Source organism: Akebia trifoliata, chromosome 3 (genome assembly GCF_017979445.1).
Source record: "Akebia trifoliata isolate Shusen 1 chromosome 3, ASM1797944v1, whole genome shotgun sequence".
In the NCBI taxonomy this organism is placed as follows: Eukaryota; Viridiplantae; Streptophyta; class Magnoliopsida; order Ranunculales; family Lardizabalaceae; genus Akebia; species Akebia trifoliata.
Window position 1 is genome coordinate 34,412,454 of NC_141377.1, and position 24,872 is coordinate 34,437,325.

The window sequence follows — 24,872 nt, forward strand, 5'->3', positions numbered from 1 at the left end:
AATAAAATTTAAAATCAAACAAACAAAGAAACAGAAGGTGAGATTGGAGGGCTTGTGGTAAATTTCCTCCACGTTTCCTTTTCCTTCACCTCTCCCTAAAATCTCCCATTCCTCTCGCCTTCTGTCAAATTCTTGATCTAAACCGCCTAATTGTAGAAACTCTCGATCCAGATCTCGCGTTTGTTGTAGCAGAATTTAGTGTTTCGTTTGTGATTCGATCGATCGAGAGAGACTCGTACTTAGATCCAACGTAATGGAGGCGATCGACCAATTGGTTCAACTTTCAGAATCGATGGTGCAAGCGACCTCTCTTCTTGCAGACGAAGATGTCGACGAGCCCTCATCGAGGCGTGCATCCACTTTTCTCAACGTTGTTGCCCTTGGCAATGTTGTAAGTTCATCTTCTTATCCTGATTTCACTATAAATCTTGTTTGGATTGCAATCCAATCGATTGGTTTTTATTTGATCTGGATTTTGAAGCTGATACTGTTGGATCCTGCATCGATCTACCCTTAATTATATTAATTAACGCATGATTTAGTTTTGGATTGATGAGAAAAACATAAAGCATTTGCTATCAAATCACTATTATTTGGTTTTGTTTTATAGATTTATTGCAGAATCTGACCTGATCGGTAATGTGTTTTATTTGGAGTTATAGAGATCGAAAATTTCCATTTTAACCAAAAAACACCAGTCAATATTTTTGCTTCTTTTTTCTGGAACGTAATCCTAAATCTAAACCTTATAAGAAATACATAAACACATTTGTTTCGGAGATTAAACAGAGGAGTTTTGTTTTATGATTGTACTCCATTTGCCAAGTTAATTTCCTTTCTCAATTTTCTTGTTTGCTTCCTTTCTTCAATTTCTGCCTTATCAAAATTTGATCTTCAAACTGTTTGGCGTTAAATCTCCGCAAGTCTAATTTTATGAAAATGTAGACCTCCGTGCTTCTTTAGTTAACAAATACCATCCCAATTCATTTGATGAAATTTTGATTTTTGTCCTTACGTTCCATAAATGATCCTTCACCAGCTTATTCAACCAAAATTCCATGCTCCTAGGGATTGTAAATAATGATAGTAAATACACAAGTATGTTTGAAAGGGTGCATTTGATTAGAGTTATTCCAAACCTCCGATATGTATCTTGACTTCCATGACTCCAACCTCTTACCCACTCTTATAGTCATTGGACCCGTAATGACTCTAATTTTATTGCAAGAAACTCTAAAACAGGGATTGAACCTTTTCTGTAAATCTTCGACTTTTGATAATTCACTGCCAACCCAACAAGGGAGATCATCGAGAACTAAATTTGATCAGTGGATGCATCCAACAAAATCAGTGTGTCATTAGTGAATTGTAAGTGGGAGATCATTGATCCCTCAATACTTGCCAAAAAAACATACAAATCACAATTTGCCTCCACTTTACTGATTAACCCTCCAAAATCATTACAGAGATATTAAAGAGAAAAGGCAATAGGGGATCTCCTTGTTTCAAACCAGGAGAACTTATAAAGAATTTGGCTGGTCTCCCATTGACTAAAGTTGAAAAGGACGTGGTGGTCGCATGTTTCATGATCCAATTGATCCATTTTTGCTCAAAACTCATGTGACAACGTAGATGCTATTATAATCCCCAATTGATGTGATCATAGACTTTCTCTAGACCCATCTTGCAAACCATCCCATCCCCTTGTTTACCTGGATGCTCTCTCAAGTCAATGCACTTGTTAGCCTACACATCATTTAAACTTTGTTTTCTTTTGATAAATGCTCCTTTCTCAAGGCTAATTACACTAAAGATTACCTCCTTGAGCCTTGATGGTAGCATTTTTAAATGATCTTATACATGGAATCTCTCTAGATTAATTGGCCTAAGCTTCACTATGTCTTTGTCCCTATCTGTTTGGGAATCAAAGCGACGAAGTGCTATTTAAACACATATGATAACTGGAATCTGCATGTCATAGTCAGTTCCAAGTATCCTGGAATCTGCTGGGGATAATCAAAACAAATGAATTTAAGTTACAATAATGTGCTTGGACAATATCTCTTTCAAAGAAGGTTCTTGGACTGGGTCTCTTGAAATCATCATACCTAATCGGTGGAACTCTCGTTCCATTGCAATAAATATTGGACAGAATCAGGGTTTCAAAATTTGGAAGAATCAGGTCTTCAAATGTTTTTATTGAGGCTTAGATTCGTTTTCTTGATCACCCATCCTTCTGAAGGATCTTAAGCTTCTGAACAAGAGCTAAAGCTTGGATGGAAAAATGATTAGCAAGAGGGAGAGTTCATATATTGGGTATTTTGGAGTTTCCAATCACTGATTCTTGATCTGTGCATTGTTATGGCCATTTTTGAGTGTTTCTGATTGATATGTTGTTTTACCATATCTGTTGCATGGGGTCCACTGAGGATTGTGGACCAGATAGTGCTTCAATTAATTTTTGATCATGGTGCCACATGGAGTTACTGATGATACTCAAATACAGGAATGGATTCGTAATGTACTTTTTGTTTAGTTTCTTTGCATCTCTCGTCTGATTTCTTTTTGAGGTTATGTTGGTGTTGATGTATGTATATCTTGGTTTTCCTATTGGAAAAATTTGGCAGGGTGCCGGTAAATCAGCGGTGTTGAATAGTTTAATTGGACATCCTGTTTTGGTAAGTCGCATCATCAAGGGTTTGCATTTATTCCGAAATTCGATATTTGTTTTGACGGAATGCATTCTTTATTTTAATGTTTTGTTTGCATTTGTGTCTATGCTTGTTCAGCCAACGGGGGAAAATGGTGCAACTCGATCTCCCATCAGCATTGATTTACAAAGAGATGGTTCCCTAAGCAACAAATCAATTGTCTTGCAAATTGACAATAAATCTCAGCAGGTTTCCGCAAGTGAGTCTTCGTATGCCACCTGAGTGCTTTTAGTCTGATTTTGAATTTTAAAAAGACCTGGGCCATCTGCTTTTAATTTACTCTGCATATATAGTTGCAGACATTATTTCGTTGTAGACCTATTTAGTTGCTATCATTAATGGATGTCGTAGTCCTCACACTTCTTTTGGGCATTTTAGGTGCTCTCCGGCATTCCCTGCAGGACAGGCTAAGTAAGGGTGCCTCTGCCAAGGGCCGTACAGATGAAATATATTTAAAGCTTCGTACTAGTACAGGTTAGTTTTCGGAGTACTCAATCGTATTCTTTAGTTTATTTGTTCGGCACAATCATAACGAGTAAGGTAAACTTTTTAGCGGATATCTCATTGATTAAAGAGACACAAATTTGATTATCAATAATCATAACCAAATATATGTTTATTTTCCAATAGAATCATCAATGATTTAAACCAAATAGAAAAAAATTGAAAAACGTCCAATTAATTCCTTGTTTTAGTCCTATTTTTCTTTTATTCCAACCTACTAGTCTTAGGAGCCTTAATCCCAGCTATGGCATTCAATTAAAATAAAATGAGTACCACGAACTCTAGAATTCAGATCAACAACGGATTCATAATTGGACTACTCTATTTACTTTATTATAGATAGGGAATTCAGAGGCTTGCCTTTCGCATTTCGATTCAAAATACCTCATTGATAATCCAAATAGATATGGCACGCGGAGTTTCGCTAAGTAACTAACTTCAATATGAATATGAGCGAGACAGGCTTACACTGAATGACTCGTCTAATTAATTTCTTTTTAAACTATGCATTGATTTTGTTGTAATTTAAAATATTAAATAAGGTAATTAGCATTCCAAACCATTTTTTTTTTTTAAATCTTTGCTCTCTATGTCTAAGAAAATTGAATTGCATCTCAAGAGATTGGTGAGACATTTCTCGTGGAATGACAATTTGGGTAATAGAAAACTTCATCTTGCTAATTGGAAGCTTTTTTGTGGGCCTAGGAGATTGGGCGGTCTTGGTATTAGAAGGTTTAGATCCATGATAGATCTTTGTTGGGGAAGTGGTGTTGGCGTTTCGGCATTGAAAGAGAGGAGTTAAGGAGGAAAATTATTGCGGCTGCCAAGTTTGGGGAGGATCCTTTAGGTTGGTCTAGTATGCTGCTAGGCTTCCTTTTGGGTGTGGTGCATGGAAAGGTATTGCAAAATTGGGAGGGGTGTTGGGTGAGCAAATTAGGTACAAAGTAGGTAGAGGTAATCGCATTCGTTTTTGGGAGGATTGGTGTATCAAGACTCCTTTACAGATTTTATTCCCGGGTCTGTATGATTTATCCACAAGGAAAAAAAATGCATGTTTCTACTTTTCGGGTTCATAACTCGAGGGGGGAGTCTTGGGATCTTGGTCTCAGAAGGAGAAGAATGATTAGGAAATCGAGGATGTGATCTCTATCATGGGGAGATGTTAGCTTCCACGGGTCCTTTGCTGGATAGGAAGGACAACTGGATTTGGAAACGTAGTAGTTGGTCGTTTCTCTATCAAGTCGTTTTATACCTTACTTGAAGGTAATCAAGAGGTTTATTTTTCTCTTGGTCTCAGAAGGAGATTGAATGATTGGGAAATTGAGGATGTGATCTCTATCATGGGAAGATGTTAGCTTCCACAAGTCCTTTGCTGGATAGGGAGGATAGCCGGATTTGGAAACGTAGTAGTGATGGTTGTTTCTCTGTCAAGTTGTTTTATGCCTTACTTGAAGGTAACCAAGAGGTTTGTTTTCCTTCCTCAATCATTTGGAGGTCTAAGGTGCCCCCAAAAGTGTCTTTTTTCATGTGGTTGGCGGTCTTAAATAAATTTTCTACGATTGATCTTAAACGCAAAGGTTTCGTGTTGGTTAATTTTTGTCGTCTGTGTAAAGAGAACATGGAGTCTGTGGATCATTGCCTCATCCATTGCAATGTTGCTTTTAGTGTTTGGTCTTATTTTCTCTCCTTGTTTAATGGCTCATGGTGTCATCCTTCTTCTGTTGCTTCCTTATTATTTGGTCGGAGGCACCCTTCCTTTTCTGGCAGGACTAGGATCATTTAGAATTTTCTATCTTTTGCCATATGTAGGGATTTGTGGAAAGAGGGGAACATGTGCACGTTGGATGGTAAGGAAATCACTCTTCAAGAAATAATTTTTAGTATTCTCGGGTGGTTGTTTCATTGTTGCAAGTAGTTATTTGGTTTTAGAGGCGTGTTCTTTGAAGACTTCGTGTTTAGATGGGAAAATGTAATTAGGGTGCAGTCGCTTTTGCTTTGCTTTCGTCTTGCTTTTCTTGTTGTTTCCTTGAGGACCTTGTCCTCTTATTAATAAATATTCACTTATAAAAAAAATAAATAACGTAATAACGAAAATGATATTTTTGTAATTTTAGAAAGTTCAAAACTAATGTGGTTATAGGGATCATGAGAGGTGAAAATAGCTTTAATAATAGTGAGGTTTTTGGTCTTCCAAATTTTGATGTAAACAAACACCTATTCACCTTCTCTCATTATAATAGTGGAGATTATTGGGCTGTTGCTAACACATGGAGTGGTCCACCAATCATTGGCCTTAGGGGCGAAGCCAGTATTTTTGGCCAATGGGGGCTAAATGCTTACGATTGTTGACCGATAATTTTGGTTTCCTTCTATTCAAATTTTGTTCTCGTCACAACGAATGATGGTTGGGCAATAATTTTCATAATAGTGTAGAAGATTCCCACTAAAACTTTAAGTGTTTTGTTAACGTGTGCCTTAAGGGCTCACGTTAAAGTGCAATAAATACACTTTGCGAATAATCATTTGAGGGTATTTTGGTAAAAGAAATATTATTTTACGGGCATTTTCGATACAAAATCCAATTTCCTAAGTGTATTTATTTCACTTTAGCGTGTTCTCTTAAGGCACACAAAAAAGCTTGGCTTACGCTTAATATCTCAAATTTTTTATTTTCTTCAACATTAAAGTCTCAAGAATAAAAAAAGGACTTTTATGGAGTTGAAGATGATAGATTTTGGCAAGAAACACAAAACATCATTTTTATATTCCCCAAAACTTGCACAATTTGTTTTACAAAACTTTATCCAAATTGAATTTCTTGAATATAATTAAAGAATCCGAACTTTGTTACATGTTTCTTTAGAGTGAATAGGTTGAAGGTGAGGGTCCTTAAGTTATTTTTCATTAGTTTGGGGATATCAAGGCCAATGGGCGCATGTTGTCAATTTGCAAAACACTGGGAATATTTCTAATATCCACCAAAAATGTGGGGGGACTAAATCACCAACTTTTTTTTTGAAGTTCATTGGTGTCCCTGCAATGATGCAAACACAAGGTTCTCTAATATTGATCAAATCATAGGGGTTAAATTGCTGGTTTTCCCCCTTAAAATTTGGATAGATGTTGAAGGTGAGGGTCCTTTAGTCATTTTCCAAGAGTTCTATTAGCAAATTTCAGATTTGGTAATTATTAGGTAGGGGTTCAATTAGGATAAGTTCGGAAAAGTTTCATTTGAAAATGTGGAATTTTTGAAAAATATATAAATGATGTTTTCAAATTTCTTAACAAAACACATTATCTTGAACCTCCCTTGAAAGTTGAAGAAAATAAAATTTTGAGGTATAAGCGTAAATTTTTTTAGCATATTCAATGATTGAAAGATAAATCATTGATTAGTTTATTGATTTGACGATTTAATTGTCTACTCCCTAATTGGAGAATTTTACGAAATCTTGGAATATTCGAAGAATTTTGAATATGGTACAAGTCCGAGAAGATTGAGGCCTAGGATGCACGTCGTCAATTTGAAAATGATATGGGTCTCTCTAATATTGATCAAAATATGGGGAACTAAATCACTTGGTTCTTCTTTTCTTTTATCTTTTTTGAAAGAAAAAAATTCAATGGACTCAACAAGGCATGTATATCACAGTTAAAAAAAAAAAAAACAACCTGGGGTATATCTAATAAAGTTCAATGGGGATGTTGTCGTCAGTTTGAAAAAACCAGGGGATACATCTAAAATGGATCAAAACATAGGAGTTAAATCTAGTTTTTGAGAGCTGCTATTGGCACCCCAACTTTTACTTATTATTTCCCAATTAAAAATGAAGAAAATAAGTGAATGGTTGAGAATAAGCAAAAGTTGGGGTGCCAATAGAAGCTCTCGTTTTCTTTTTTCTTTTTTTGCTAGATTTATATTTTTTTTGGGGTTTAGGATTTTATATGGGCCTAATCATAATTGTAAACTACTACTGTGATTGTTTGAACGAGTGTTATAATGATTTGTAATGTTGAGATTATAATTTGAGCCAAACCTTTATAATGTTGAAGAGTGTGTTTTAATATTTAATTGGTGTGTAATGAGTAAAATTTGGGGTGCCAATAGCAGCTCTCTATTTTTGGAAAGTTCAGTTGGGGTTGTAGAATGTTGGTCTGCAGTTTGAAAAAATCATGGGGGTATATCTAATATCAGTCAAAATATGAGGGCTTAAATCGGTTTTCACTTTTTCCCAGAAGTTCGTGGGGGCTAAAATGTTAGTTGGCAGTTAAAAAAAAATATGGGGGGTATATCTAATATCAATCAAAGTATGAGCGCTTAAATCAGTTTTCACTTTTTCCAAAGTTCAGTGGGGGCTATAGCCCCCACTGGTCCCTACTTGGCTTTGCCCCTGACTGGCTTGGTAGATGACAATGTGGTAAGGTGACCCACATCCATTTCATTTCCTTGGATGCCACTTTATCCCTATATATATACACATTCTCATTCCTCCTAATCCACTAAGGGTGGATTACTATGGTGCCATTTGATGGAGGATTAGGGTGTTTTCTAGTGTTGGAGTCTCACTATTAGTTCCTCCTTTTCACTTGTTTTCTTGAACAAGAGTGGTTTTGCTGGCTTTTTATGGTAAATAATATCTCTACCCTTCTTGCGGGTTATGAGAATATTCGAAAAGAACGCCACCTACATGGACCTGAACACCCCCCCGCGCAATACACCTGCGGTGGTTCCTTACACATAAGATCCCATCTGAATGAGAAAACTTCAATAAAGCCCCCCTTAAACTCGCCAAAAAACTTATACCAAAAGAATAAGGGCCCTAGAATACTATTGATTACTTGCTGTATAGGGTGCTCCTTATCTTTAAAGATTCTACTGTTTTTTTCTTTTCAGATTCCCTGACACTGCAAATGGAGTTAAAATCTGCAAGATCACCCTTCCATGCAAGAAGGCTCTGCTTTGCCAACTATGGAACAATTTTAGAACAGACTCTAGGAAAGACTACAGGGTATTAAACATGAATAGAAAGTGGGACCAAACCTATTTTACAAAAGCACAATGAGTGAGTAAGTGATTGATCAAATCCCATAAGATTTGCATAGGAAACAAGAAGTTAGGAAGAACAAAATCCCTAGAAATTAAGTGATCGGTGGTAAGATCTTGTCCAAAGAGGCTAACCAAATAAAAAATGCCACTTTTGATGGGAGGACCTTTGGGCCCCAAATTGCAACTACAGGGAAATCTTGCAAGGAGACAATGCCTAAGGAATTGTAGAATGACTTAATTGAAAAAGATCTATTCTAATTGCAGATCCTCACTTGTCAATCCTCGACCATATGAGAGCTAGGAATGTTAGAATTTCAATTGATATGATTGTCCATTTCTTGTACCTCCAAATCGTTAAATCTTCTCCTAAATCCAAAGTTGCATGATAGCTCTTCCTCATTCCAAATCATTAAGCTTTTAACAAGATTTATTGTTTCCGATGAAATAGAAAACTTCTGTAAAAACTATTTTCCAACATATTGTTTGCATGTCTTTGCCATGGCGTGGCTAAGTTATTATGTAGGGGATCTCCTTGAAGCTGAATTGTTTCCTGGGAAAGAAGAAGCCGACATACATGGACTTTGACACAAAAACGTATGAAAAAATTCTGTTAACTCTTTAAGGGTTAGCTGTGTGTATTTGGTACGACTTCTCTGTTACTTGCTGTCTGAAGATGACTCCAATTTGAACGATTGATTTGTTCATGGACATATGATCTCAACTATTTGATATCGAAGTGCCAAGTTAGCTAAGTGGTCAGATTTGTGGAGTGTTGTTCCCATGTCCTAGGTTCAAACCTTCTTGAACCCAACTTCATTTGCTAACCACTAACCCTATATCTATTAAACAAACCAAAAACAAAAAACAAAAAACAAAAAACTATTTGATATCTTCAATTTTGAATGACAAATTGTCCATGTTTATATGATTAATAATTTTCTTGTTGCAATAATATAATTTAGTATTCCAGCTAACATGATCTTTTCCACAGCTCCTCCTTTGAAGTTGATTGATTTACCTGGATTGGATCAAAGGATAGATGATTCGATGGTAAGTAGCTGCTGATTGTCCTTTCTTTTCAATGTTAAATTTTTTTATTTTTATGGATCAATATTCATAACTCGTGACAGATGCTTTAATGTGTTCTTTATAGAACATTGTGTCTCCGGATGAGATTTCTTGACAGTTGTTATTTATTCTTATCAAATTGAAAGTACTTGAAATCTTCTGAATGATCACTGTTTCAGATTAGCGACTTTGCTGAACGCAACGATGCGATATTGCTAGTTATAGTACCTGCTGCTCAGGCTCCTGAAATTTCTTCATTACGAGCCCTCAAACTGGCCAAGGAATTTGATGCAGATGGTGGGTTTCTGTTGATCTCATAGCTTGTTCTGGACTAGTTACAAATTAATCAAGCCATGCTCTTTATATATATATATATATATATGGATCCCGTTCGGCACCCAACATTTTGCCCAACACGTTTTGTCCTACATGGGTTAGAAGTTTTGGAATAGGCTGATTATTGGTGAGGATGATGTCTATGGTGAGGAGATCATCCTCACCAAAAATCAGCCCATTTCAAAACTTCTAACCCCATCACAAATGGTTTACAAAAAATGGACGGTCCACCATTTTTCAACTTGTAAACATGGGGTTAGAAGTTTTGGAATGGGCTGATTTTTGGTGAGGATGATCTCCTCACCATAGAGATCATCCTCACCAAAAATCAGCCCATTCCAAAACTTCTAACCCATGTAGGGCAAAACATGTTGGGCAAAATGTTGGGTGCTGAACATTTCCCTATATATATATATATATATATATATATATTCGGCACCCTATGTTTTGCCATACATGTTTTGTCCTACATGGGTTAGAAGGTTTGGAATGGGCTGATTTTTGGTGAGGATGATCTCTATGGTGTAGAGATCATCCTCACCAAAAATCAGTCCATTCCAAAACTTCTAACCACATCAAAAGTGGTTTACAAAAAATGGACGGTCCACGATTATTGAACTTGTAAACATGGGGCTAGAAGTTTCGGAATGGGCTGATTTTTGGTGAGGAACGTAGGGTGCCGAACATTTCCCTATATATATATATAATTATGGGCCAGGATCGGTGGACAACAAATTTGATGTGTTTCGGAAATTTGGGTTAGAAGTTTCAGAATGGGCTGATCATCCTCACAAAAAATCAGCCCATTCTGAAACTTCTAACCCAGTTTTACAAGTTGAAGAATCGTGGACCGTTAATTATTTGTAAACCACATTTGATAGGGGTGGAAGTTTTGGAATGGGCTGATTTTTTGTGAGGGTGATCTCCTCACCACAGAGATCATCCTCACAAAAATCAGCTCATTCTGAAACTTCTAACCAATATTTCCGAAACACGTCAAATATTTTTTCCCTTGATCCTGACCCTAAAATTATATATATAAAATTCTTACTCAAAGAAAATGGAGATTGAGCTGATCAGCCAGATGCAAAGACAGGAGAAACCTCGATCCACCCACTCCCAAGACCCAAGCACACCTTGCTCCTCGCATCTAATATTAGAAACCAGTCCCACCTACTCAATGAATCTTCAAAAACAACCCCTGAAATTCTATAAAGATTTTACACCCAAAATGTAAAAACCCTTTGAAAAATACTATTTTCTCTGGCAGTGTGTGTGCTGTGCGTGCACGTAAGTTCCCTACTTTTTCTGTCTCTACCTGTAAATGAATGACTTATCATTTTTTGTTTTCAATACGTAGGTACCAGAACCATTGGTGTCATCAGTAAAATAGATCAAGCAGCTACAGACCAAAAAACTCTTGCTGCTGTTCAGGCTCTTCTATTAAATCAGGGTCCACGGAGTACTTCTGATATCCCCTGGGTTGCTTTAATTGGTCAATCTGTATCTATTGCTTCTGCACAATCTGGATCTGTTGGCTCAGAAAACTCTTTAGAAACTGCTTGGCGTGCTGAGAGTGAAAGTCTGAAATCTATACTGACTGGAGCACCTCAAAGCAAGCTTGGCAGAGTAGCTTTGGTGGAGACCCTTGCTCAGCAGATCCGTAAGCGTATGAAAGTCAGGCTTCCAAATCTCCTTTCCGGGTACATGCATTTTCTTATTATTCCTAACCTTTTTCTGAGTAGTAATGTACCATATTATATCTGTGTATGGTTTGCTAGATAATATCTATGTATGGTTAATTTCCACATATTTCCACAAAATGTACTGAGACATTTCAATTTCCAAAAGGCTTGACAGAAAATTTAATCAAATGTTTCTTTCTGTATATATTTTGGTAGACTAATCATTTTTCTAATCAATGCATATGACTAATTGTTTTTCTTTTCAATCACGGATCCGGATGCTAGTTGCCTTGTGTTTTTCAATGAGTAATACTTCTATTAGAAAGATTGTAGACAAGTAAACAAACCTAGGAGGTTTAGGGGACTTGCCAAGGGAAAGCGAATACAAGATAAAACATCATCAAAAGGGGGATGGGTACTTGTTCTTAGTCCATGTGCACATTAAAAAAGGAAGATCAACAAAATGGTTTGAGCTAAAAAAATCTTTGATTTTTCTCATGGAAGATTCCTCCTACTACCTTTTTTCCTTGATGGAAAATTGAATGGCTTTAAATTCACCATCAATGCACAACATGTGACATCATTCCATTTACGATTAATGCCCTCCGATTACTCCCCACCAACATCCACACACCAACAAAAAAAAGGAAGAGGAAAGAAAAGAAAACTTTCCTTGTGTTCGATATGTCTGGTAATGGAGGTTATATCTGACTAAACAACAACAAATACATCCACATTCTCTACCATAACTTAATTCCACATGATAATTATAGCAGTTGTGACGTTAGCAGCCATAGTGTAGTCCTAATTCTCCAAAGCTATACAACCAAGTGACTATTCCTGCATCTTTTTCATCACATTTCTTTGGTATGCTACACAATGCTCTTACAAACCAAGAATGACTTCCAGTGAATAAGTTTTTTCATCCTCTTTTCCATTGCTCACCTTTCCTTTTAACAACTCCAGCCATCCTTCCATCAGAGACACCTCTATCAAGTTCTTTAACTTCAATACCGGCCCCCGCACCCCCCCCCCCCCCCCCCCCCCGCGCACACACACCATCACCATTGGGGAACTACGGTCATTGCCAAGCATCCTCTCCAAATGTCGAAGTGTATTCTGAATTCTGTTACCAACTCTCAAGAGTTCAACTTCACCCCTCAATTCTCCTTTCAAAACCTACCCTAAGATAATCCTCACTACTTTGATCAAACTCCTTTTTGGCCTTGTTCTCTTCCTTATATAGCCTATAACAATATGATTTATTTTATTTTCACAATCGAATATTATATACATATAATTCCAATGTAATATATGGCTTTAAGTAAATGCCGATGCTTGAGTTTATCATGAATCATGACCAAGTTTTGTGAAATTTCAACTTGTGTCAGTGGATGCATATTGTTGGGCTCTTTGGCTGTTGTATTTACAATTTCTTTGATGTCTTAATACCCTTTGTTCCATATACAGATTGCAGGGTAAGTCTCAAATAGTTGAGGATGAATTAGTAAGGCTTGGTGAACAAATGGTCCATAGTGCTGAAGGTACACGAGCTATAGCTTTGGAGCTTTGCCGTGAATTTGAGGATAAATTTCTTCAACATATTGCTACTGGTGAGGTGGGTTGTTTCTTCAGATACATAGACGTAGTTGAGGCCCTAGAGATGTTTGTCCTTAAGCACAATATTTTGTAATGTAGCTTCTGTAGAATGAGTTTGGATGACCACTGAATGGGTCTCACTTAGGAGACTTCCTAGGCCAGTGATCATTATGATGGATTATTTTTAAGCATCTGATTAACGGACTTTCCTCTGGAGCTTTTAATAGATTTTTTTTCTTCTCAAAGTCTGAAGGGATTGCATTACATGGCTCTTAGAGACAATGAACAAACTTCTCATGCTCTAGGATGATGATTCTATAATGGATAATATGATCATCAGTCATGATTTTGTCTATGAAGACCATCCCAATGAAAGCCTCCACCCTCAGTGTGGCATGCTAACCTAATATCCTCAAATGGAGGTCTTTCCCCATACTAGCTGTTCAAGGACTCATGGAAGAATGAATTGAAAATTGGCCTTCTCAAATCCCCTCTTCACATTCGATTACCCTCCATTTCCATAGGAACATAAACCTTTTAAAGATATTTCAAGATACGTACAAGATTTTCAGTTCCCTTTTTCTAGTAAGTCCTCTTAAAATTGTACTACTGAACTACTTTCTTTCTTAAAACAAAGCTATTCATCTTTAGGCCTTTGATAGGAATCAACTTATCATGTTGGTGGAACACACCACAAACATATTTGACACAGACCAATTCCCCCCCCTTTCCTCAAATTCTAGCATTCTTTACAACCTCTAGTATCATATTTTTTTGGCTGAACCATGAATTAACAACAAAATTTGATTCTAGTGTGACCTAATGGTCATCCTGCACCACCTCATAGTTTTCTTACACTTAATATGCCCCCTGATGTTCTGATTACTATGATGTCTGGTTCTTCATATGAATTTTCTTGTATCACTTTTTTTCTGGCCACTTTTTGGGAGTACAATGTTGACTGTTCTGAGGAATTCAGCACTGCTTGGATTGTCAATCATTGACTAATGTGAATCCTTTTCTTCCATAAGTTGGTAGCTGCTAATAAGTTTTCTTTGCAGGGTGGTGGTTGGAAGGTTGTTGCAAGCTTTGAGGGGAATTTTCCTAATAGGATCAAGCAGCTTCCCTTAGACAGACATTTTGAAATCAACAATGTCAAAAGGGTATCTTTCATCTTATCTGTTTATTCCCATTCTTTGCTGTTTTACCTTCTTATATTGTTACCAGGGTCTTACCATTTTCTTATGGTATTTTTATACTGAACTAGATTGTGCTTGAAGCTGATGGTTATCAACCATATCTTATATCCCCTGAAAAAGGTTTGAGATCTCTAATAAAAGGTGTCCTTGAATTGGCAAAAGAACCATCACGTCTTTGTGTGGATGAGGTAAATCTTTATAGCCAGACATTAAATGTAATTACTTCTTCCGTTCATTTCGATGTGTATTTATAATCTTCGTGGATTTTCTTTCAACACCTAAAATGTACTTGGAGGTCTTCAATTTCATTCCTATTTTGATGTGTATCTATCTTTGTGTTTGAGTCAACAATATAGTTTCTCACTTCTGTTCTCTGCATTTGTTTGCCAAGCCTTCTTTGGTTGTAGCAACTACTAGCAATCTTGGTTATTGGTCAAAATGTAGTTGGCACTTTTTCGGAGATTTCGAGGGAGGGGATCTGTTTATCAACGTCCCCCTTTTAAATTTACACCTATCGAGTCTAGCATCCATCCAAAAGCGGCCTAGTGTAGTAGGAAGGGTCTTAAATTTCCGTTCTGGTATCTGTTCCTGTTAGCCTAGAAATGCCATTAAATTGGACACTAATGCAATTTTCATAGAAATAATGGAAGTATTGATAAAAGTTTTGTTGCAATTATAATGCAAGGATGAAAACAAACTCATAACCCATCAAGCTACAATAGACAACCAATGGAGTGAGGAAATGAAAAGATCAATAGTGTTCTGCTACATGCTTGTGCATGCAAATGAGAGCCTATAGAAACAAATAACTATATTATACCTGGAAATGAGAAAAATTACGTCACATTAACTATACTATCTCCATAAGTAACACTGGCATCAACCAGAGTGCTACAACAATACTGATCATGAAGACTCTTGTAGCTACTGGATGAAATGGTTTAATTCACAATCTCCAAAAAAGCCAACAATCCTCAGGTTGTTCAACCCTAGGATCTTTTTTTTATATTGAATGAAGTTTTTGACATACAGGGTGTACAGTTGCAATGCAAAAAGAGGGAAAACCCCAAAGAAAACCGTACACCACGTTATTTTCTTATAAGGGCCTATGCATGGTTTTTTTTTTTTTTTTTTTGGGGGGGGGCGGGTGTGGTTTGGGGTTCTCTTGTTGGTTGAAGGGTGTAAAGTTGTTCTACCCATACTGAGCAAGAGCACCTTACCATATATAATAAACATAAGCATATTCAAAGCTGGATCGTAGGAAGGTTGTTCTCAATGATTCAAGGAGATAAAGGGCTCAACAACACCAATACGAACATTCGATTAAACCTAACCATTTCAAGGTCTCCTATATAGACCAGGAGTAACGGAAAATAAAGCACTTGCTTGAATGAGCATATACATTCATGCTTTGTTATTTATTTTCAAAAAATGTATGAATAAATGAATATGTCCAACTTATCAGAACATGAAAGATTTTATGTGCTACTAATATTTTTATATGTACTTGTTAATATTCTTAGGATACATTAACAAATGTAATATATGATACGTAATGGATTATAATTAATTTCCACTAATGAATTTTTTTGATTAGTAATTTCTACTAATTAATTGATATTATTTGTAATGTACAAGTTCTTTCTACAACCATTTTTTTTTATCTTTATCTTTTTTATAATTATTATCAATACTTTTTAAAAAGAATATTTCAATCAAAATTTACTGTTCATTGAAATATTTCCACCAAAATCTTGCACTTTATGCCTGATATTTAGTTTTTTGGGTCGAAATTTAATGTTCATAGGAATATTTTGCTCAAGTATATAAAAAAATAAATTGCCAATTGAATTTCCTGTCAGGCCCTCCAAAAAAGAAAATATTTCATGGAAATATAATACCATTGTCATAGTATGACCCACCCCCATGTTCATGTGGTATTATGAGAATTCAAAACTTTATCACTTTATTCTCTATTAAGGTTTTTTTTTATTTCCTTCTAAATTAATATGCATGCTCACATTTTTCCAACGGGGACAGTGTTTTCTCAACCTTCCAGTGATTCAGAAACCTGAAATTGGTATTCATGATACATGTTTTCCTGCACTTCTGACTCACATGTTGATCATGATTTTTGTGCTATTTATTTGGACTAATTTTTGGGAGACCAACCTTATAGGTGCACCGAGTTCTGGTAGATATAGTCTCTTCTTCTGCAAATGCTACTCCAGGCCTCGGAAGGTATCCTCCTTTTAAACGAGAGGTAATTATGTCTTTATATCATTAAAAATTTCATCAATCTTTCTATTAATTTGCTAGGGTTGATATTTACATGTTTAGAATTACCCATGTTTTATCATGTTGATCTTTGATTTTTTTTTCCCCCTTTTTTCCACCAGGTTGTGGCAATTGCAAGTGCTGCTTTAGATGGGTTTAAGAATGAGGCTAAGAAGATGGTAGTTGCTCTAGTTGACATGGAACGCGCTTTTGTTCCCCCGCAACACTTCATCCGTTTAGTACAGAGGAGGTATTTTCATTAAAATTAATTATATTTGCCTGATAACCTGTATGTTGATTTTAGGAAAGTGTGTATATACTACTGTTAAATTAATATCACCCCTTCGCTAATTATCTTGCCTTTTTCTTTTCTTTAGGCAACTTTTTTTCTTTTACTTGCTGATTTTGTTTGGTTATTGGATTTAGTTGTAATTGACTTGCTTGTGATCAACAGTCATAGTATTGGCATTATGTTTGATATTGGCCTTGGGCTGATACAGTGTGTAAAATCTTCTCAATGGGAACTCATGGAAACCTTAATTGATGTTGGAAAAGTGCTAAGACAACCTTGGAAGTTGCATTTTGAGTCCCATGTTTAACCTAGACAACTTTTTGGATTAACATAAATAACTATTTTAATAGAAGTCATGCTTTCAAACAGAATGGAATGGATAAACATAATTCATTCAGTCCACTCCAAAATTTTGAGATGAGGCTTTGATGACAATGTTAAGGCTTATAATAACAAACACAACTTGGGCAATGGGAGTCAGAAAATTTAATACCTTCCAAGAAATTTAAATTCTGAGAGAATTTTGCTCCTTAATTTTTTTCTGGGGAACAAGTGAAGATAATCCTAGTATATGTTGTTCTTCCCAAAGCTTCATGGCTTCTCTTCATTGATCCTATGAATTTTCTTTTTGTAATAGGATGGATAGGCAACGGCGTGAGGAAGAACAAAAAGGTCGAGGCTCAAGAAAAGGGCATGAGGCTGAGCAAGCAATACTGAATAGAGTATGGGTCTTCTCTTTATTTAAAATAAATCAATGAATGATTATGATATTTAATGCGAAGGAGTGCTATTAGATGTGTTTGTCTTTGCATCTGCAACCTCGCAAATGCTGATGCACACTTTCACTAGTTTGGTACAGCTTTCCCATTATTTGCTTTATGTTTGTTTTAGGCAACTAGTCCCCAAACAGGAGGTCAACAAACTGGAGGAAGCTTGAAATCATTGAAAGATAAATCAGGCCAGGTAGAGAAGGATGCACCAGAGGGGTCTGTTTTGAAGACTGCTGGGCCTGGTGGGGAGATAACAGCAGGTTTGTATACAAACTGTTTTGTACATTATGTTGCTTAGTCTTGTTGTTAGTTTCTATTTGGGTCCCTTATATTGTTAGTTATGTAAACAGCTTATGTGTCCCTCACTAGAGGAATCTTTTGGGATGTGTTGGGAAGGAAAGACTGTCGTTCAGGGATCTTGTGCCAATTGACTAATGGATCCAAGTTTTTGATATTATCAACCTGTCCATCAAGCATATAAGTGTCTCTTTGTAGCTAGTTTCTATTTGGGCCCCCTTTATTGTTAGTTATGTAATATACCTTATGAATGTGTCCCTCATTAGAGGGACCTTTTGGGATATGCTGGGAAGGAAGGATTGTCGGTTGGGGATCTTGTGCCTATTGTTGACCAATGGACCCAAGTTTTTGATATCATCAACCTGTCCATCGAGCATGTAAGTTTCCCTTTGGTGGAAAGCTTTTGGCACAATCTGAGCTGGAGAAACAAACTTAAAAGACTAGGGCTTCTCAGACTTTAATTTGAAGTCTTTCATGGAAAATCTAGATATGTGTTGGAACCTTAGCCTTTTTGCATGTACCTTGGTGTTCCACTTGCAATAGCCCATTTGAGTAGTGTTGGAACTTGGAAGTCCCATGTTGGAATGTTTCCCCAAATGGTTGTCCTTGTGGAAGAACATTCTTTCCCCCCACTCCTTTTTTTTTTTCTTCCCTTTTATTAATATTTTTTTGTTGCTTGGTGGTTTTGGGGGGGATTCCTATTAAGAATATTTTGAATATTCCTTTGCGGTTGCCTACCTATTGGAGAAGATTTAAAGAGGTTTTAATGGGGCTGGAAAGGTAGAGTTGGTGTGTGTTAGTAGAATGTCACACAGCGTGTTAAAAGGCTTAAGCCTTGAGATGTGAGGCTTACGCCTCAAGGCGAGGCTCAACCACTATGCCTCAAGTCTTAAGCCTTTTCAAAATTATTTGAGGTTTAAGCCTCAACCCAAAAAGGCTTAGGTCAACAATTTTATCTAGAGGTCTCCTCGACCTCCTAGATTTCCCTTTATTGTAGCCTTCTATCTCTTTCTAAAAAAAATCTACATTTATGATAAGAAATAAAAGAAAAATAAGACAGTCAGGGTAACTCCCTCTCTTTCTATTTATACGTCTAAATCAGTGCAACTTGATTAGAGGTGTTTTAAGCTTTTATTGGTCTGTAATGACTACTTGTCATTAACTTCTAAAATGTCTCTGCAGGGTTTTTACTGAAGAAAAGTGCAAAAACCAATGGCTGGAGCAGGCGATGGTTTGTTTTAAATGAGAAAAGTGGCAAGGTTGGTGATAATACCTAAGGTTTAAAACATTGTTGTTGTTCAATGTCTCAATAAGATGGCAAAATGTACACTGGAAAATAATAGACAGCAATTCTTAATGCGAAAACAGCCTTATGGTATCCTGATGAAAAACTAATTCATGCATTCAATATTAATGCCAGTCTGTTTTGACTTAAGCCCCATGTTGCAGCTTGGATACACCAAAAAGCAGGAGGAAAGACATTTTCGTGGTGTTATCACTTTGGAGGTATGGAATTGATATTCTTTAGATACTTTCGATTACTAGATCATTCATCTTGTCAGGTACTTGTAACCGTTTTAAAATTTTGTTTCATCTCAGACTGTCTTGGTTGAGATGTCTCATTCTCGAGTTTGACTCGGGTGTCTGTCATGTGTTTATCTCAGTTTGTCTTAAGTTGTCGTCTTTATCTTATTATGTCCTGGGCTTTCAACTGATTGAGATGTGCTTCAAGACCTAGATTTTAAACTGTGTATAAGTGTTATGTTAGGAGTAATAAGTTACTAGTTGTTGGGGTATATGTGTAATTTCATTTATATTAGAGTAAATATATATGGCACCCATGGTTAGGGTTGGAGTCACTGCGAATTCCTCTCACATATTCTCCATTCTCTCCTCTGCTCAAATTCTTATTCTACATTTTATATATCTGATTTTAATAATATGCGATAGCTGATGGTATAAGTCTCTTTGCTGGTGCTATCATTGGTCTGTTTTGCACTTGCCTAAACCATCTCAAATGACTTTTTCCTTATTTTATTTCTTATTAGAGCCAAGGTATTAAATTCTGATTTCCATATCTATTAATTAAAACATGGATGACTGTGTGCATGCTTACATGAATGTACTAATATTATGTGCAATATTTTTATTCGTGAATATACAAGCATTTTATACTTTTTGTTATATTTTTTAAATTATTTTTCCAAAAAAGAATAGATCGAAATATTTCCACTGACACCTTGCATTTTTGAAATTAAAATCTGATTATTTTATTTGTATTTAGCAAAATATTTTGCAAATGAATAGTGTTTTTGACTGAAATATATACAAAAAGAAACTTTCAGTTAAATTTCGTATCAGACCTTATGGAAATATTTCAGTATGTTTCGTGGAAATATGTCAAAATTTAATATTATGCTTGGAGCTATTCCTAAATTTTCTTGAATATACTTATGCTTTTGTTCCTAGTGTTACATCTGCATGCATCAAAATATGGCTTTCTCAATCAAGGATCATTAACAACAATACGATCATTATACAGTGCATTGCACATTCACATCAAACACTTGGTAATCCAAATGTGGATCCATTGGTATAGAAGAGCAAAAGAAAATGAATAAAGTTACTTCTAATAAAAAAAAGTGTAGAAAATATTCCTAGGTACAATGGAGAGAAATGCAGCTTGGGTCCAGAAGTGAAGTAGAGTTATGTATGAAACAAGTGCCTTAGAACATGTCCGTATTTTATTTCATAAAATTGTTTTATCTTATTTTTTCAAACCATAATGGAAAGAAATGGGTACAAGTAGCTATTACATGAGTCTTTCTACAAGGCTGTAACATTGGAATTGAATGTTCCTTCCATGCTAAGTTTGAAGTATGGAGTCCTTGGGGTGAGCTCATTGTTGCTTTTCATATTTGATCTGAGTACAAAGCCCACAATTTGAAATTTAGGATCATAGTTAAATATTTTATTGCTTCCATCACATCCACAATTTTGCAGGAGTGTAATATAGAAGAGTTAGATGAAGAAGAACCTCCATCAAAAAGTTCCAAGGATAAGAAGGCAAATGGGCCGGATTCAGGAAAAACACCAAATCTTGTTTTCAAAATTACTAGCAAGGTTCCATACAAGACTGTGCTGAAAGGTGTATTATTCAGTTTTTTTTAATCAATAGTACTATTGTAAATCAATTCTTCTTTATTTTTTTATTTTCTATTACATCCATTCACCTCATTTCATTTATCTTGCAGCCCACAGTGCTGTTTTGTTGAAGGCTGAGAGTATGGCGGATAAGGTTGAGTGGGTGAACAAGTTAAGAAATGTTATCCAACCTTCTACGGGAGGTCAAGGGAAGGGTGCATTTCCTTCTGAAGGTGGTCTTCCCATCCGGCAAAGTCTCTCGGATGGATCTCTGGTGAGTTATAACTAAAGCCTACTGAATATTTTTTGCTAATGAATTTATGGTTAAATGCTCTAAAATTTCTTGCAGAATTTCATGATAACTGTCTTTATATGTTACCATTTTTTACTTCTCGACATACTTGGGATTTTACTTCTGTCTAGAAGAGTCGTCTCATTTAAAGAATTAGATACTTGTACTTCTAATATTTATTTCAAGTTAGAAACTTATTTGATCTTTATTTCCTCTTAGGGTATGTTTGATTGTACATGGAAAATAGGGTGGAAAATCAATTTCCATGGAAAATAACATTTTTAAAGTGTTTGATCGCACGTGGAAATGGAAATTCATTTTTCACTTTAATAAAAAAGTCCACCAAAACATGGATTTCACTTTCCCACCTATATGGATGGGAAAGTGATATCCACCCATATTTTCCATCCCCAATTCTTCCCCACTTATATCATCTTCTTCCTTAGTGGGAAAGTGAAATCCACCCATATTTTCCATTCCCAATTCTTTCCTATTCATATCTTCATCTTCCCTATCACCACCACCACCACCGTTACACTAATCTCGCCGTCGCCGTCATCACCATCGCCTCTCTCTCTCTCTTCTCCTTCTCCATCCCTCACCTCCGCGGCCACCACCACCACGTTCTCCCTTCATCTTCCTCATCATTTTCTTTCTCACTTACCTCTGCCACCACCACCACCACCACATTCTCCCATCTTTTTCCTCACTTACCTCTACTGCCACTGTCGCCACCACCGCCCCCACATCCTCACCCCTCCCTCTTCCTCCTCATCTTCTTCCTCCCCCCCTTCTCTCATCTTCTTTCTCCTCCTCCTCTCCTTCTTATTTTCCTCATATAATTTTCCCATGATTTTATCCAAGTAGAATCAAACAATGGAATTTGATTTTCCAACCCTACCTATTTTCCACCACTATTTTTCCATGAATTTCAAATTCCATGGAAAGTCACTTTCCATGTAATCAAACATACCCTTAAGGGGATAGAACTTTCCATTATGCAGTTCACCTTATTTGACTGTTCGTCAATGGTTCTCTTAATTTACCTTTCTTTAAAATAAAATAAAAGGTGGTTATCATTGTTTTATTACTTTAAATGCATACATCCATTGTGAAGTAGGGATTCGGAAAAATTCGAAATAAAATCGGCCAAAGTCGGAAAAGTCTGGAAAAAATCAGAAGAAAGAAAAATGTAGTACTGTTACTTACATAATATTAAACAAAATTACAACATTTGATACTAAAATATAATATAAAAATATTTTTTGACTACATTGGGATTAAATTGCCGATTGAAAGAATCATGAATTAATCTGGACTTTATTGAAAAATCGGAGAATTTTGTCACTATGCATACATCATACATCTGCACATAAAATTTGTTCTCTGAGGAAGCTTGCCAACTTATATTCTCTCTTCAGGATGCGATGGCTAGAAGACCAGTGGATCCAGAAGAAGAACTCAGGTGGATGTCTCAAGAAGTGCGCGGTTATGTGGAAGCAGTTCTGAACAGTCTGGCTGCCAATGTCCCCAAAGTAAGTTTTCAATTTGAACAGTTTGCTTCTCATAGTTCTATTTGTCCACTAATATCCTATTTGACAACCTTGTATTTCTGGTTGGGTAGGCTGTGGTTCTTTGCCAAGTTGAGAAAGCGAAGGAAGACATGCTTAATCAACTATACAGTTCTATTAGGTTAGTATCAAATTTAAGTACTTAAAACATTTAATGCTTACTTTTATACATTCTATCAATTCTTTTTGTTTGTTTTTGTTGCTAGTGCCCAAAGCACGGTCAGAATTGAAGAGTTGCTCCAGGAGGACCAGAATGTAAAGCGTAGGCGTGAGCGCTTCCAGAAACAATCCTCTCTTCTTTCAAAACTCACGCGTCAGCTTAGCATCCATGATAACCGAGCCGCCGCTGCCTCTAGCTGGTCCAATGGTAGTAGTGATACAGGTGATCTCCTTTTATCCTTTATGAAAAAGGGGAATGCTAACGTCAGAGACTTGATTGGAATATTAGCATTCTTCACCATATTCACTTTCCAATAATACCCCTGCTCATTTTTTCTTCTAGTGAAAAAGACGGTATGTTGGTTTTTTATATAATAAATGCTACAGATATTTTAGGCTTTCAATTTAAATGTCTTGTTTGTATTAAATGCTTTGGCAATCAATGCCAACATTTTGTAAATATGTCTATATTTTTTTTTTACAACAATGCCATTGGGCAAACACCAACATATCCTCGTCTTTTTCAATAAAAGACATAATAGATAGGTGTATTATTGGAAAGTGAATGAGATAGAGAATGTTGACGTCCCCATAAGGTTTTGGACGTTAGGATCCCCCCCATAAAAAATTACTAGCTTCGCAAGTTTTTGTTCTCAATGATTACCGAGCTTTAGCTTGATTGTTAAAGACTCCAACTTTGTGGCCATTTTTGCAGAGAGTAGCCCGAGAACCAATGGTCCAGCTGATGACTGGAGATCTGCATTTGATGCAGCAGCCAATGGACGAGTTGGCAACAACTCATTTGGTAGGTCTGGCAGCAATGGTCATAGCAGACGGTACAGTGACCCGTCACAGAACGGTGATGAAAGCCCCGTCCCCAACTCCGGCAGCCGTCGTACTCCAAATCGGTTGCCACCTGCACCACCACCGTCTGGTTCTTCAGGATATAAATATTAGATGGTCGAATGATCTCTTTTGAGAGTCGATATTTTCCCCTCATTCTTGATGGTTGGTTGGGTGTGTCCAGCCTAGTCAGCCTTTGATGATTTTGAGCATTTGTTCGATTTGATACCTGTTGTAGCTGCAGCAGTGGAAAGGGTGGTTGTGTACATAAGATTCATTTCCTTAATATTTTGGATTTCAAGTTAGTCTTGAAGTCAGTTTGTTATACCCCCACCTTTTCCCTTAGATACCATTACCTTAGGCTTTTCTGTTTTTTCCTCTACGAGTCACCCTTTTTTCGGATGATAACAGTGTATTTGTCTGTATTGATTCATGTGCTCTATTATTTTTTTCTTTTCTTTTTTGTCATAATTGATATCCTTTCCATAACTTAGACACACACACACGCGCGAGTATTTATACGGGTACTAGAGGAGACAGTTTACGAGATGATTTTTTGGTGTGGATGGTCTAATCAGAGGAAAGCTATTACAAAACTAGACTTGTGTTGAATCCAAGTTTATGTTGAAAGGGTATGTTTCGATTTAAATTGAAGACAAGCCTTCAATCCTTGTCGGTGCACTTATAACCTCGTGAAAACTTGACTTGAAATTACAGTAAAAAATGAGAGAAACATGATGCTAGATGGACCAAACTGTCCCAACTGATCACCTTGTCTTGAAATAAATGAGTTCCAACCTTTTATGAGATACGGTTTTTTTTTTATAGCACCAGTCTGCATCTAATAGTTGGGCTTCCTACAATACATGGCCTGCAAATCCAGAACCCCATAGGATTTCTTGCGCAATTTTCCATCAACTTGGACGTACCATTCAATTGTGCACTTCATCTGTCTTGCTAGGAATGGATCCTCAGATGGTGAGCACGGGTTTACTTCCATCACAGACAACAGTGTATCAGGATTATTATATAAGTGTGGTACCATCTATAAATCTACTTCTTGGATTGTATTGGACTA

At 36.4% G+C, this 24,872-nt stretch overlaps 1 protein-coding gene across 1 annotated transcript; it reads left to right on the forward strand.

Annotated features, from left to right (window-relative positions):
* On the forward strand, nucleotides 1–24,265 carry LOC147406544 (dynamin-2A-like). Its single transcript, XM_086434620.1, has 22 exons — nucleotides 1–391; nucleotides 2,628–2,678; nucleotides 2,790–2,910; nucleotides 3,090–3,185; nucleotides 9,254–9,312; nucleotides 9,510–9,627; nucleotides 11,027–11,369; nucleotides 12,822–12,969; nucleotides 14,012–14,113; nucleotides 14,218–14,337; nucleotides 16,329–16,412; nucleotides 16,549–16,676; nucleotides 17,356–17,440; nucleotides 17,610–17,748; nucleotides 18,968–19,044; nucleotides 19,235–19,291; nucleotides 20,789–20,933; nucleotides 21,040–21,203; nucleotides 22,643–22,756; nucleotides 22,846–22,913; nucleotides 22,999–23,174; nucleotides 23,667–24,265. The coding sequence occupies exons 1-22, from the start codon at nucleotides 254–256 to the stop codon at nucleotides 23,906–23,908; spliced, it is 2,775 nt and encodes a 924-aa protein (XP_086290746.1). The 5' UTR covers nucleotides 1–253; the 3' UTR covers nucleotides 23,909–24,265.
* The last annotated feature ends 607 nt before the right edge of the window (nucleotides 24,266–24,872 follow it).